The sequence below is a fragment of the Branchiostoma floridae genome, chromosome 5 (genome assembly GCF_000003815.2).
Source record: "Branchiostoma floridae strain S238N-H82 chromosome 5, Bfl_VNyyK, whole genome shotgun sequence".
Taxonomy (NCBI): Eukaryota; Metazoa; Chordata; class Leptocardii; order Amphioxiformes; family Branchiostomatidae; genus Branchiostoma; species Branchiostoma floridae.
Window position 1 is genome coordinate 23,075,608 of NC_049983.1, and position 15,557 is coordinate 23,091,164.

Consider the following 15,557-nt stretch of genomic DNA (forward strand, 5'->3'; position numbering starts at 1 on the left):
GTCAGATTGAACGTGAGGGTATAAAGGCCGCTGTACTCGCTGTGTACTTTATCTAGAGTTCACTCGCTCCGTGGTCTTCTCACTGTGTGCATAACAGGCGCTCGGAACCTCTACATTTCTCACAAAGCCGTATTTCCAACATGACAGCCATGTTCAGGACAGCATTCTGCGCGATGATAGCCCTGGTGTCAGCACTAGGTAAGTGTATGTGTTTTTTCTGAGTAATAAAAATAAAAGTATGGGCTTTAGCTGTCTAATTTAAGGGCCCCGGTCACGTTCATTGCAAGTGGGGTTGCATTTTTTTCTTTGGCGTAACTGCAAGATGTTTAAACCAGAATACAAATGTTCTGCTTTCAAATTGCGCCATGATACCAATTGTGTTCTTTTGGCAAAGCCGCTTTACACGACTTGGGTACCTGACTTCGGTTGGGGAGGTAAAAGGCGGTGGAAGGAGAGGAATGGGCTCCGCCTCCCAATACACCTTTCTCACGCGGCGGCCATGATAGATTGAAGACGAGGTCAATGAGGCAAACAGACAAAACTTATTTCTAAAATCAGCTCCTATTTAGATTTCCCCCAAACCACACAAATTTTCACAATATAAGATCAAATAATAAACATTATAACTAGTGTTATGCACCGAAAGATGTATCAATTTAGAGTAGCGTAGACTGACCCCATCGTCCCTTAAGAGATGCAAAATAAAAACATAATAATGCATATATTCGACGGACATGCAGCCAAATCTCTTATTGGTCACTTTCCTAATTGGAAGGCTATAATTGGTTGAACTGCTAATTATGATGGACAGTCTTTTGTTTGCCTCATTGAACTCGTTTTAGATCTATCATGGCCGCCGCGTGAGAAAGGTGTATACCGAGGCCTAGACACAGTGGATAACAATCCACAGTCCCTAGGGCTTCAAAAATGCTAGGAGACTGGGTTTGCCTACCTACTTTACCACCTTCGGCGTGCGATCGTAAAATAAGGGTATATTTGGGATTGTTATGTACTATGTGTCGTATAATACACAAATACCAGCTGTTATATTTCGGAAAATGCTGTCTTATATCCTTGCCGGTGGTCGGTAACTGTAACTGTTTGTGGCTGTAACACCCTCTTTGGAAAACTAGAGCTAGATAAGCAATGAAAAATACGCGTCGGCTGTGTCTAACGATCGGCTAAACATTGACATTGTGATAAATTGAACCTTAAATCAGGGTCAAATGCTTTGTTTTCGTCGCGGTCACGGCTGGACGGGTGTGTTGGGAACACATCTGTTTATCCTGTAGCAGTAACAGTAACACTAAACAAGGACACTTTTTCAGCCCGAATGATGCATATAAGGTTTCGTACGTACAGACTTCAGCTTAACCTTAATTGTACACGTTTTCTACATTGCTGTGGCCTGCGAAACTCAGGCGATTGTTGTTCATTTCACTGGTGTTTATTTTCTTATCAGCAGGTAAATAAGTGACATATTAATGTGTGTCTAGAGCAGAGTACGTAGGCCAGACGTTGCCTTGTGGACGAAAACTATCCCAAACAGTTTGTTAGTTCGGAGACCTTCTATATCCATTAAATATTCTAATTATGCAAATGACTTTCACAACTGCCTAATCTATGATTGGTTATGTAAACCTTTGACTAAGTCACAATATTTACACGTCAGTCATCAATTTGTACTACTTGTCACTTTTGCATGTATTTGAGTCCTATAGTGGAAAACACTATAAATATCGATTTTTTTTCGATTATTTACAACGTTGTCCATTATAAGAGCCAAATACACGTAACATATGTAGTTTATGGCAGGTGGGAGATTATCAGATCCTAATTATGCAAATATTTCAATAACTTTTTTTATACCTAGGCCTGCTGCCAGCCAAATCCCCACTCTAACCTGGAGGTTTAGGGTTAGGGTTAGGGTTGGGGTTAAGGTTAGGGTTGGGGCAATGGCTATGGCTATATGGCTATATGGCTATATGGCTATACGGCTATATGGCTATATGGCTATATGGCTATATGGCTATATGATGGCTATATGGCGGCTATATGGCTATATGGCTATATGGCTATATGGCTATATGGCTATATGGCTATATGGCTATATGGCTATATGGCTATGGCTATGGCTATGGCTATGGCTATGGCTATTGCTATGGCTATGGCTATGGCTATGGCTATGGCTATGGCTAGGGTTAGGGCTAGGGCTAGGGTTTAGGGCTAGGGCTAAGGAGTAGGGCTAGGGTTGGGGTTGGGGTTGGGTTGGGGTTAGGGCTGGGGTTGGGGTTGGTGTTAGGGTTAGGTTTAGGGTTAGGTTTAGGGTTAGGGTTAGGGTTAGGGCTAGGGTTGGTGTTGGTGTTAGGATTGGTGTTGGTGTTTATTAAAGCCTTCCAATTTCATTTGACACTAGTGTCACTAAGGCTACCTGGTACAAAGGACAATCTGTATGTCTACTGTTGAAGAGGATTATTAATGTCCTGAACAGCAAAACAAATACATCCATCCAGTCTGTTTTTCATATCAAAATCATAAGTAAACGCTATTTGACCTTTATCACAAATTCTGGATAGTATTACTGACGTTGCCTTAAGGATCACTAAAAGCGCTGAATATAGGTACATGTACACAATGAGGGTTGGGGTTAGGGTTAGGGTTAGGGTTGGGGTTGGGGTTAGGGTTGGTGTTAGGTTTAGGGTTAGGGTTGGGGTTGGGGTTAGGGTTAGGGAGGCCATGCTCAGCTACATTTATGTGAGACAAGATGAACTCACGTTACAATTCATTATTCAGTTCTGTGAATTTTTCCAGCCAGCCAGAGCTCTGAGGGCTAACCATTCACTATGGCGTCTGTTGACTGGGACATGCTATGGTCTTGACTTTTTTGGGTGACAGATAGCCTGTAATGCAAGAAAGAAGTTGTGTATGGACCTCTTTCCTCTCTCCTAGCAGCTTGCTCTGGAACTTCAGGGGTGTTTTTGGTCAAAATCGTCCAAGGAGATATTGTGTAGTCTAGGTACCATCCGATTTCTACCCTTGCACTCGCTCTCCTAAAAAAATTGGACAGCGAGTGCAATGAGCCCCGGTAGAAATCGGAAGGTACCCATATCGGCTACCAATGATACAAATAAGTCCATACTTTTTCATTCCTGTTGGTTTTCCCAGTCGCCAGCCAAACTCCAAGGCGAACTTGGAGGGTTACGGTTAGGGTTCAGGGGTTGCGGTTGGTGCTAGTGTTAGGGTTGGGGTTAGTGTTAGGGGTAGGGGTAGGGTTTGGGTTGGGGAGGTAGGCTATGTGAGACAGGGACTTCAGGTGAACCATATGCATTCACCATTCATTCCTGTTTTCCCAGCCGCCAGTCAGAGCTCCACCACCGCTAACCTGGAGGCGCTACTCCGGGACCACTTCAGCACCAACCGCCATCACGTGACCAGCCTGCCGGGCAAGACGGCCGCGCGAGACTTCATTTACGACACTTGGAGGGTTTACGGCATGCAGGTGTTCCTGCACAATTTTCAGACTACAAACAGGCAGGTAAGTAACGGAACAACGACACCAAGAACAAGTTCATCTTTGCTTGTCGGCTAGGGATAGCCTAGTATCCAGCCGTATTATAGCTCCCGAGTCTCCTTTGTCCTCTCCGCAAATATTTATAACACGAATGGATACCAGGCTAGACTGTCACGGAGACAGCAAAATTTTTCATTCTCCACTTTTCAGTAAAAATCGCCTAGTCTCTACAGTGTATTTATGTAACATATGAAACTTTTATGGGCCACGTGTCCAGGTAGTCACGTGTTCGTCTAGTCACGTTGTCTTAGTACTTGGGTCATTCGTCCTGAAGGAGGCAGTTAAGGTTATGTGCGCTACACGTTTCTAGTATTGGGTTTGAGTATTAACACTCTGGTCAGTATTGAACATCGCAGCATGTTATATTTCGCAGTACACGGGGGCTAACGTGGTGGGACTGTGGCCGGGCCGCTTCACGGGGACCTCAGGGGACCGACCCGTCCTGCTGTCCGCCCACTACGACACCATGCGCGACACCCCCGGCGTGGACGATAACGGGTCCGGGCTGGCCGCCCTGCTGGAGTCGGCCCGCCTCATCACCTCACAGCCCTGTCTGCAGGACTACACCGTCGTCTTCACGGCTTTCGATCTGGAGGAGTGGGAACTCGGTAAGGACATTCAAACTTCATTTTACGTCAATGAAGGGTAGACATCGAGGGAATACGCCAACTAGCAATTGCTCAAGCCACTGGATATGAAACGGTCAAACGATCCAGATAACATCCGTAGTCTCTGTGTCATTGACGGAAGATAACGGACGTTATCTATCCGAAACGTCTTGCCATTTCCAAAATCATATCCTGATGCTTGAGTAATTGCTATTAGGCGTATCTCATCACCTATATGTCGTACCATAGCATCTGAAGACGTAAATCGCTATTATGCTCAAGACAAAGGCTAGACATAGGAATTGACCTATGGAAAAAAATCGTTTTACATCTAGATTTATTTGGCCTCTTGACGGTTTCCCTCGATACTGCATCAGAACATCCGTTTGTAAGTGTGTGTGTTTTTCTGTAACCACAGCTACCGCCGCGGGTTCGGCCTGTAACAGCCTGGGCTGCGGCAGCCGGGAGTTCGTGAACACTATCCTCCTGCCGTACCTCGCTCAGACAGGCGTGGAACCTGACGACTTCATGGGCGCCGTCGTCATGGATACCATCATGAACTACAACAGCAGCCGAGAGGCTCAGGTCATCCCAGGGGGGCAGATTTTCGGAATGGTGAGCATTAGGGCCTAGGAAAAAATGACAAAGGTCAAAGTTGGTCTTGGGTGGTCAGTCCTGGTGTGTGACTGCAGCAGAACGTCCTTTTTAAAATTCTTTTAGACAGGAGGTGCTATAGTTTTTATATTTTGATGACAAAAATGAACTATAACAACAGCCAAGGGACACAGGTCATCCCAGGGGGAGGGGGCAGATTTTCGGAATGGTGAGCGCTTGTCGTTGTCCAACAAGGAGCCAACCCGCGTTTGATATCTCGAGTTATGGACATGCTGTGTTCATGGTTTTTGAGTGCTAGGTAGCTCGTGGGGTCGAGAGTACGTTTTGTAGATTTGGGCTCCTTAGTGGCTTGTTTTGGAACTGCAGGGGCTGGTTAGGTGCCAGAGTTTGAAAATCAAAAAGGGATTGACGGATCGTCATGATTCTTTTTCTATCATAGTAATATACTAAACTATCATCTGTACAATTTGTTCTTGCCATAGTTAGGGTATTAAAAAAAACCTTTTTTTTCAGATCTCTTCAGTGTCACTGACGAAAGGAGGTCATCGACGTGTTGTCTATACGTCATGTTTATCTTTTTATCTGAAACGTCCTTTTTTTTTCTTCTCCCTTATCTGGACACAGGTGCCAGAGTTGGCCAACGCGTATGCTAGCATCTCTAACGGAGGTTTCCGCAAGCATCCCAGCCGAGCCCCGATTCGAAAATGGAACCTACGCCTACCAACTGGATGTATAATATAACCTTCATCGACGTTTTGTCCATACATGTTTATCTTTTATTCCTTATCTTTATTCTTCTGCTCCCTGGATACATACAGGCGCCAGGATTGACCCAGGCGTACGCCAGCATCTCTAACGGAGAGTTCCGGGGAGATTTCCTCGCCACCATCTCCCGAGAGCCGGACGACTTCCCGCTCCTCAACACGTTCAACAAGCGGTGGGCGGGACTGGACAACCCGCAGTACAAAACACATGTAAATATAAACAAACAGACATAATGACAATGAAAAACGGTTGCCCCTTTTTACTGTATGGATGACAGGACGTATATTACTGAGAGGTCACACCGACCATCATCGATCCATTGTAATTTCTAGTGAATACATGATCATGGACCTTGAAAGTGCATTGCAGACCCCAGACAGTTTACCAACATTGATCGATTTAAGGGGGCTCATGCAGATTTCCTGAAGATTAAGAGAAAGTTTTTTTACCAAGTGCCATATGACCTACATTGTAATAAAACAATACAAACTATGTGTGCAATGGTTAATCTTTGCATTGTTGTCTTGAAGCTTCAAGCTGTCTCTCTTAAGCTCCTCCCTCTCTCTCTTTAATGAATAAGAATAAATAGATAAACAAACTCTAGGATTTTTCCCTCACCACAGTCCCTGCAGATTCCCATCAGCGACGTTGTGAACGATCTGCCCGCGAACCCCTACGCGCAAGTCTACCAGGCGCTCATCCGAGGGGACTTCTACAACTTCTGGGCGGGCAACTACAACCTCACGGCCATGTTTCTGACAGACACAGGTACGTATACCTTTGGATATGGACATTTTACAATTGTTAATCTTTAGACTGAAAAGCTCTCTCTCCCTCTACTGTCGGATGTGCGTGTGCGTGGGTGGGTGTCTGCGTGCGCATGTATGTGTGTATGCGTGCGTACGTACCAGTTTACGCGCTTGTTTTCAAGACAAGGCGACAGTATGTCCAGAATAAGACACAAAAGCCTATTGCAGCACCAATGCGAGTCGCCAGGGGTTGCATAATCAAACCATTGCCCATCTCCTTAGAGATACATATCCACTAACTGCTGACAAAAGTAGTAAAAATTGATAAATACAGTGTCTCCCTTTCCTTCAACAGAATAAGCCAAACCCAGCCAGTCTAGAAGTAGTCAACACTAGTATTTCAGTAGTCCCTATACGTACTATTATTTTAAGGCACATACCTTGAATACTCACATGTTGTGTCTGTTTGACTATACCCTGTGTCAGGTGACCTGCGCGGCGGCATGCAGAGCTGTTACCACCACGGCTGTGACGACATGTCCAGGGTCACTCCGGAGAGACTCAGCTTCCTCAAGAAAACAACGGACGCTGTCTCTGGGATGCTGTGGGAACTCGCCAATGGCCCCACGTGCAGAGGTACCCCGTTTCCTTACTCCTAGTCTCTACAAGGCTTCATAACTTACTTGAAAATATGAGAAATTGGCCAAAAGAAGAGATAACATGCCAGAGGAGTTACAGTATGTAGCCTAGGGATATTGTACCCCAGACCGCAGAACAGAATATCGAATCATATTATCGGCGTAACACTAATAAAAACAACATCAGCATAGAACACATCTCTAATACAGACTTTAATTGCTGTCATACCTTGCATTTGGTAATCATGCCAAACTGGGAAGTTACATTCATCCCGCAAGTCTCGATTTCTACCTAAACCCAGGAACCGCAGTTCCCCAAGACTTCAAGACAGGTCTGCGCATGACAGGAAACCTGGTGCTTCCCTACGCGCCAAACGACTTCCGCTTTACGGTGACGTCATATAACACAGACGAAGTCGTCATGGCAACGTTCTCTAACGACACCTTGACACTCAGCCTCGCAGGTAAACGATGTACTTATAAGTGGATTGATCACAGTCTCTCGCAGTTACTGGGGGTATAACAGATTTTACTTTATGCAATTCATGCAATTATTGGCAGGAGGTGGTGGTGTGTTGCTATGCAGCAGGTCACTTAAAATAGACTGGGAATTAGGTTTTACGTCTTCTATATACATGTATTCTATTTCAACGAAGACATCATTTAGCATAAATAATTTATATATACATTATTTTTCAACATATGAACTTATTATGAAAATAACGTCTAAAAGAGACTTTTGATTGACAGGTCGGTTCGACCACGAGACCCTCCAGTTGACCTTTCGCCTGTCCGAGCCAACCAAAGCGTTTCCGGGTCAAATCGATCCGCTACAGACCATGGCATGGGTCATGTCCGGTCAGGTCAGTGTGACGTCATATATGTAAGCCATCTTTAAGTGTTGGAATATGAGTGATAAGCCGGTTCGAGGTTTGAACTGCGCATGTACACTGCGCTTCATTGAGAGTAATACGTCAAATTTGAACGCCCCGTAGACACAAAAGCATTAACGAGCATGGTCTAGACAAGATAAGATACCCTTTTACAAGTGAAGGGCCTTAACCTTTAACCTGACGCAAGCGCAGTGCAAACCGCACACAGGTTTATTTTCATGAGACTGTGTAGTCTCTTTTAGAGCAAATGTGCCAGACATTTATGTTTTTTCTTTGTAATCGATTTTCACCTATTTTCGTTTTCCTTATCATGAAATAGCTGATGACCGTGGAAGGGAGCCTCGTCTACACTGGGCAGGTGCAGGGTCTCTTCGGGCCGCAGGGAGGCGCTGTGTCCTTTGCGTTCCTCAGTTCAGGTAGGCTGGAACCACAAGGTAAAATTTACACAGGGCTGAGACCATAAACAACAAGAAGTCATGATCACTTGCATCTACGATTGTTGAAAGATTTTGGAGAGATCGATATGCGATCCAGAAAGCGTTGTAAAAATCATTGGTCCAGGAATACCTTGGATATCATTATGTCAGTAAAGTCATTAAGAGTTGGAAGCCCCCAAGGATCATTGAGCCTCAACTGAGAGAACACTGATAAAGTGTAACAAGTTCATCGTTTGGACTCCCCTCTGATAGCTGCAAGTTTACCGTTAAAGTTTCATTTCAGTTTACAAGGTCTAAATATCCTATATATTGACTATATATTGTCATATTGAATTATTTGTACACAGTGATATTATCTAGTTCTAATTGAGCTAAGTGAATTGCTTTCGAAGAGGAGTCCTTTTCTCATCTTCCCTTATGATTATTTACACATTTGACATATTTTGAGAAAGATTTATACTGTTCATCTTTCTTCCTTACGTGTAAACGTTTTCTTAAAGCAAATGACGGCACAGGCGTGTCCACCCTGTCTATAATCCTTTTCGTGTCGTCTGGAGTTCTGTTCTTGCTGGCCATCGCCTTGTATGCTTACACTATCTGCAAGACGTGAGTACGCTTTCAAAATCTACGAAAGGTGATCAATAAGTTCTCACAAACACCAAGAAATGAGTGGCACATTACAAACTTCTGGTCATAACTTCTATAACGTCTTTTATCAATATCCATTAAATTTCAAATCATTGTGATCATTACTTTCCAGTCAACGTTCTTTTAGAACAGTAAGTAAGTGTTAAGAAACCAATTCAGAGTTGACTGTGATCAGAGCAGAAGACATTACAAAAATGTTTCATGAGGGTGCCCTTGTATTTGAACTATAACTGACGTAGATATCCACAAAGGGTGTCCTTTATTGTCCTATGCCCCGATATTTGAGTTGTGCCATTTGTTTCTGGACGAGGCCACAACGTCATTGATCGTTGACTCTGGGAGAATAAAGCAAATTAAAATAAATCCGGGTAAACAACCTGGAATTATGATGATGATGAGGCGTATGTTGTGGAACCAGTACCCCAAATGTCACACGATCTTACAGTATACGTCAGCTTAAATCAACATAATTTCATCTTTTGTCTTCTTATTTCTGCAGGCGAAAAGTGGACGAACCTTTCAGCCAGGACCAGCCTATATAACGCATGCGCGAACTCCAGTAGAACACGGAGTGGTGGAAAGAGACAAAGCGACGCATTGAAAATCTAAAATTTTGTATTTTCTAACGTGGAATTTTATTGAGAATCTCCGTTCGATATTTATTGATTTATATTATACGTTTCTCTCTTTAACCAAGTAGAATATTCAGGATAAGATACTTTTGAAAAAGCCACTTTTTGAAGTGCTGTGTTACGTTTTTATACGTTATGACTATTGATTCATGATGTAGACAATTTGTTGGAAATGCGAGTAAACCAAATGATCACATAGATCAAAAGATGCTGTAGATTTCTGTCTGGCCTATTTCAACGAGTGAACGGCAAACGCATAAACACGTTTGATTCACTTTGTATCAAATTGCTGTATGTGACGAACGTAACATTCACACATATGATATACTTAGTAGTAGAGAACTATTCAAATCAGTAAAGATCATTTCCATCATGCTCCAACTTCTCATCAACGAAACACTTCTTTATTCTCAGTTGTACTTGCATTGACGGCTTTCATACAATCCATATGCATAGAGCCACGGACATTGAGAGTTACAGGGAATACAATAGATGCTATATGTTCATTTAAGAGCAGCGATAATAACATCTCAAGATATCTATTTACATCCACAACATCTATTATGGTAAGCACGGATAATTTCGTCGTTGTAACATTTTTCTATTGTGATTAATACATCATTGTGTTCGAGCAGCAAGGAAGACTCATTAAAGACTGAACTAGATTGCTGAAACTTTTCTTCATCAGCGTTCTACTTTCCTTTCCTTTGTTTACCGCATACGTACTGAATATATTAGTTACAATACCATTAATATATATGTACATAATTTGATAAAGCCATAGTCCTGTTTTACTTTTACAACTTCCTGTTTGTAAACTCCATCTGCTTAATGTTTGCAGTCCACGAGCAATATCTGTTTATGATAACATATTAATATGTATTATATACATTTGGACATAATACATCTAATCTAGTAGTGCTGAACACTCAACATGAGTGCTCTTACGGCATTTGCGTAGCGTGCATTTCGCATCGATGTCACATCCCTAATATGTAGCCGATTTATACACTTACTTCATGTATCTTAGTGGACATCTTTGAACCATTGGACACTGATGAGTATTCTAAGACACACCAACTTTCTTAGACTTAGATATCTATAGATATACTGACATCATGTTGCTTCCAAATTCATAACATCATAAGGCATAAAGGTTTTTTCTGTGTCTAAACTGGGCTCTCCGTATACATGCCACTCTTAATATCTTGCTTTTTTCGATTCTATGTAGAAAAGTAGAACTAACTTAGAGGCAGACTCAGTATAATTAAGTTCATTTACCTACCTCGATCGCTGTACACATTCTCCTGAGCAGGTTCGGAAAAAGTAGATACCCTGTATCTAAACTGGATCAATTCTGCCTTAAGCCAGTTGTACCTACTAAAAGCGTGTCTTCGCAAAATCTGTTTTCACGGAAATGATGATCCTTTGCCACCATTGAAAATCTGACAATTTATCATTAATTTCTATATAGCAGCCTTTGTCTCTAACCTTATCCACAATGCCATGCGGAGCGGGAACAACAAGGTAGCTCATAACATTAGTTTATGACACACTTTCTCTTAGTTTAGTTTTGTACATCCTTTCCCCGTTTTTCTTCATTCTGCCTTGGAGGTACTTTTGCACCGATGTAGTGCAATACGTTTAGGTTACCAGTGAATTCAAGTAGCCAATTTCAAAAAGATATACAAACAAGCAAAAACATGTTTGAAAATTGCCTTAGTTACAATATACTGAAAGTTTAAATCTACTGAATGGTCCGTATAATGTTGTCATTTAATAAAAGAGGAACATGACGATGTAGTACTGCAAAACATTGTTTCTAAAGAGCTTCAGCTCTTGGATGCAACGCTTTTTCTAACGAATAATCAATTTGATAATAAAGGCATACAATATTTCTAAGACGTTCGTCATGACCCTGACTTGGGTTCGGTGGATATTGGGGACTTGGGCAGACTCGCCAGCTCGACCGTATCGTCCATGACAGTGTAGTAGGACGTCGGGCCCTTGTTCAGGAGAGTGTCACGCTTGGAGCAGCACCACCGGCACCACCAGTACGGTTGAGAGTTCGACTCTGAAAACAACAGAGAGCGTCACATGGATGAAATAGTACTCATCATCATTATCATTATCATTGTCATCATCAATACCCCTAATATGACCCTACCAGGGGCTGAGTACGGCAGGCAGACCTCCAGCCTGGCATTGAAAGAATCAACGGTGGGAATAAATGGGGGATGGCACAGTGGAAAACGGGACGCCAAGTCCCTATCAGACACTTTTTCCTGATGAAAACGTCTTTTGATCGATATTTCCGAGGAGTTACCCGGCCATAGAGGTACACCATGAGTGCAAGTAATAACTCCTTGGAAATCTAATTCGCCTGGAAAATCATTCAACCTTTTTTTTGTCCAATTCCCACAATGATTGCAGCATCCTCAAGACTTGGTTGGGACTTTTGCTGAATTTAGGTCCAGCCTTAACACACCAAACGGTTACGTCACTTCTTTCGGCTATAACTTTGCGTTCATCATAACATTAGCAATCTACATACAAATGTGTGTTTTGTTTTAGTGTTCAAACGTTACTTCGTCTAGTGGCGACAAGAAAACATGCCGTTGGCTTAAGTCTGTCGCCATTAATTTTGATAATAGTAATAGACGATATAGAGTTCAAACTCACGTTTTTGAGTTGTGCTGGAGACAGAGGCGTAGAACCAGAGTGTGCAGAAGACAATCATGCCTAGCGCGGCCACCACACAACAGGACACGACGAAACTCGGCGGGCCGTACCATACAAACAACTGGAGGGGGAAGGGGAAAACGTCAGAATCTGCAGTACTTTTACGGACAATGATCATGGTCGTGAATAAAGCACAAAATTTAAAAGAAAAAAAATGTTGGGAAATCAGACACTCATGTGTAAATGGGTGCCTAGCTTCAGTTAGGGACGTTCTCTCCGATACGACGCTAAGTTCTGTGATTGAGACAATCCACATCTCCAACATTTCAAGACCCGACCACACTTATCAATAAGGGTGTGAGTGGATCTGTTCTTAAGCAGCTTGTACCCAACGTACAACACTAATCCATTACGTCTTAAGGTGGTTTGCAGGTCGTGCGATGCAAACAAACAAACAAAAAACAAACAAACAAAAAACACCCACCCTCCCCACCAGCACAGGCAGCACCATCTCGCCCGTTGCGGCCCCGATGACCAGCGCACTGGTGATCCCGCCCGTCACGCGCACGTTCCGCTCAGCCATCGCGATGGACGACGGGTAAATACTGCTCAGGAAGAAGCCAAAGGTCATGGCGCCTGCGTATAATGCCATGGGACTGTGGGGCATGCCCTGGATCACCAAGATGGCCGCCAAACAACCGACCTGAACATGGAATAGGAAAAAAAGGAAATTGACAAAATATAGTAAGCAAAGGTTTATATTGAAAGATTGATTTCATGTATTTATGTGTCCACATCTATCTTAAGCAACGACAATCTCAAGGCCATGTTAGACAGCGGTCTTCAAGCTTCAACCTCTCTGTCTTTCTCTCTCTCTGACTCTCATCCCACTCTCCCTCTCTCCAGTTCTATCTCTCACAGCTTCCAAAGCAGACACGCTTGTTGCTATCATTCATCATGCAACTGTAGCAGCACCAGAGACATCTCAGGTGCAATCCAGCGCTCTTACGCCTCTAAGTCACATGTTATATTAACTTCCTTAGGTTCCAACACACCTACGATTATGGTTAAGGTTAGGACTGGGATGTCGGAACATAGTGACGCAACCCAAAAACATGCAAATATCTATCAGTCCTGTTTCCACTTACCAGGTTGCACATGAGCATGGCCGGGGGCTGCAGCTTGGTGGCGATGGGGATGGAGACGAGTCTGCCCAGCGCTAGGCTGCCCCAGAACGCGCCGGTCAGGTTAGGGTTAGGGTAAGTAGGATTATGGTTAGGGACTTAGGGTTAGAAGGTTAGGGCTAGGGGAAGTTTCCACCTACCAGGTTACACATGAGCATGGCCGGGGGCTGCAGCTTGGTGGCGATGGGGATGGAGACGAGTCTGCCCAGCGCCAGACTGCCCCAGAACGCGCCGGTCAAGTTACGGTTAGGGTTAAGGGTTAGGGTTAAGGGTTAGGTTTAAGGGAAGTTTCCACCTACCAGGTTACACATGAGCATGGCCGGGGGCTGCAGCTTGGTGGCGATGGGGATGGAGACGAGCCTGCCCAGCGCCAGACTGCCCCAGAACGCGCCGGTCAGGTTACGGTTAGGGTTAAGGGTTAGGGTTAAGGGTTAGGTTTAAGGGAAGTTTCCACCTACCAGGTTACACATGAGCATGGCCGGGGGCTGCAGCTTGGTGGCGATGGGGATGGAGACGAGCCTGCCCAGCGCCAGGCTGCCCCAGAACGCGCCGGTCAGGTACGCGGCGTACCGCGAGCCCAGGTCCACCTTACTGATCACGGCGTACGCGTAGATCCAGCCTGCAAAGGCGGCCTGGGGAAACAGGGGAGGTTGATTAGTATATATGGCCTAATGGTAGAGTATAGATTTCCCAAAGGTCATACGGTCCATGTCTCTCTTCAGATCCAGCCTGCAAATGCGGCCTGGGGAAACACAGGAGGTTGGGAAACATTAGAGGCGAGTAGAAACAGTCTGCTGACTACTGGGATCCGAACCCGGCCCGCCAGCGTCTAACCCAACGCCATTGCAGGTTGACCAAAAGGTTCCGATCAGTTTGACTGGTCAGCTATTGGCGCTTTAACCCCACTGTTACAGTTGATTATGACAGAGTCTATAGGAAAAGGTAGACTTCTTATCAAAATACCTCGAGCTCTTAAGGTTGATTGTAGTGTCAGTTTGCTTCATCAGAATGCGACATACAGCCGAATCATTAAGTCCTGATGTAGAATTAGTCTTGATCAATACAATAATGCTGCGATCATCATGCTACAGGAAATCTGAACAATGCTGAGGAAGTGAAGACTATAACGTATCGCAAATATCGTTCAGGATCTTAGTCTATTATCTATCCTGATAACTTTGGATCTAGATCCGGTTCGCGTCTTTGTTCGTTTCCCTGCCAAATGTTCTGCCAAAAAAAATCGACCAGAGATGCGGACTGGAGCTAGAATAGGATGGATGCATGGCAATAAAAATGTGTGTAACCGCGGCAAAACACTCACCTGTATGCCGTCGAACAGGAACAGCAGTGTTGCCGTTAACATCGTGACGACAACTGTTCTCAACTTGCTGGCAGGGATCTCCTTTTTCTCATCACCTGAGGGAAGAGATACGTCATACATCGTAGAAAGAAAACTCATTTGTGTTTGTAGAATTTTTTCTTTTTTATCTTTATCAGTCCAAAATCATTTCATTCAACATAAAAACCACTCAACAAGTTCATAATTTTTACATATACATCACACATCTATCCTCCCTTAACCCTGACGCCGGACTATGTCGACTTCTAGACACCTTTGACCTCTCAACTCATGACGCCACGTTTCCGAAAGGTTAATGACGTGACGTAAAAACGTGAGAGCGCCAGATATCACCAAGTAAGCTCTAAGCGAGAGAATTACCAGATCCTACAACCCTTCATAGCTTTTGATTGCCACCACTTATGTCCTTTGTGATTTCTTATGTTGTAAATGTGCAACTGTGAAGCTCCAGCCCCCACAACACCTTGTTTTAATGATCATGGTTACAAGCGGACTACTTTTCTTTCATACCCGAAGCACCTTAGTCTTTGTGCCACGGGTATTTAGAACCGGTTTACCTATCAACGTTCCAGATTCATCCGCCCCTTCATGTTCACGTTCATTTTCATGTTCCGCTTCCACTAAAAGCCGAAAAATTTCATCAACAATTGTGATATTGAATGTCGTTGTCAAGCTGTGAAAGCAGGAATGCCATCTTCCAGATAATCAAAACTGTCCATTAGACCATTAGTAGGGCCCGGGGGCAGATTAAACCCGGTTTATGTGGACTGGGAGT

At 43.9% G+C, this 15,557-nt stretch overlaps 2 protein-coding genes across 2 annotated transcripts in view; one reads left to right on the forward strand and one right to left on the reverse strand.

Moving 5' to 3' along the window:
* Nucleotides 1–11,627, forward strand: LOC118416304 (aminopeptidase S-like). The gene is made up of 12 exons (XM_035821393.1): nt 1–198; nt 3,354–3,535; nt 3,945–4,179; nt 4,598–4,794; nt 5,613–5,768; nt 6,183–6,327; nt 6,795–6,944; nt 7,249–7,410; nt 7,697–7,809; nt 8,159–8,255; nt 8,777–8,882; nt 9,424–11,627. The coding sequence occupies exons 1-12, from the start codon at nt 141–143 to the stop codon at nt 9,464–9,466; spliced, it is 1,644 nt and encodes a 547-aa protein (XP_035677286.1). The 5' UTR covers nt 1–140; the 3' UTR covers nt 9,467–11,627.
* The window catches only part of LOC118416305 (major facilitator superfamily domain-containing protein 4A-like), a 16,941-nt gene continuing 12,850 nt past the window's right edge, over nt 11,467–15,557 (reverse strand). Inside the window, exons 7-14 of the mRNA XM_035821394.1 lie at nt 15,340–15,402; nt 14,744–14,838; nt 13,861–14,054; nt 13,730–13,797; nt 13,387–13,520; nt 12,723–12,941; nt 12,239–12,359; nt 11,467–11,630 (exon numbers count right to left, since the gene is read on the reverse strand). Coding sequence (XP_035677287.1) covers nt 11,467–11,630; nt 12,239–12,359; nt 12,723–12,941; nt 13,387–13,520; nt 13,730–13,797; nt 13,861–14,054; nt 14,744–14,838; nt 15,340–15,402 — 1,058 coding nt within the window. The remainder of the gene's footprint in view (nt 11,631–12,238; nt 12,360–12,722; nt 12,942–13,386; nt 13,521–13,729; nt 13,798–13,860; nt 14,055–14,743; nt 14,839–15,339; nt 15,403–15,557) is intronic.

Bases quoted from the DNA above. Each gene is read 5' to 3' on its own strand.
- LOC118416304 (XM_035821393.1), top strand. From the start codon at position 141: ATGACAGCCATGTTCAGGACAGCATTCTGCGCGATGATAGCCCTGGTG. The intron at 199-3,353 runs GTAAGTGTATGT...CTGTTTTCCCAG, and splicing joins AGCCCTGGTGTCAGCACTAG to CCGCCAGTCAGAGCTCCACC. The intron at 8,883-9,423 runs GTGAGTACGCTT...TTATTTCTGCAG, and splicing joins GCTTACACTATCTGCAAGAC to GCGAAAAGTGGACGAACCTT.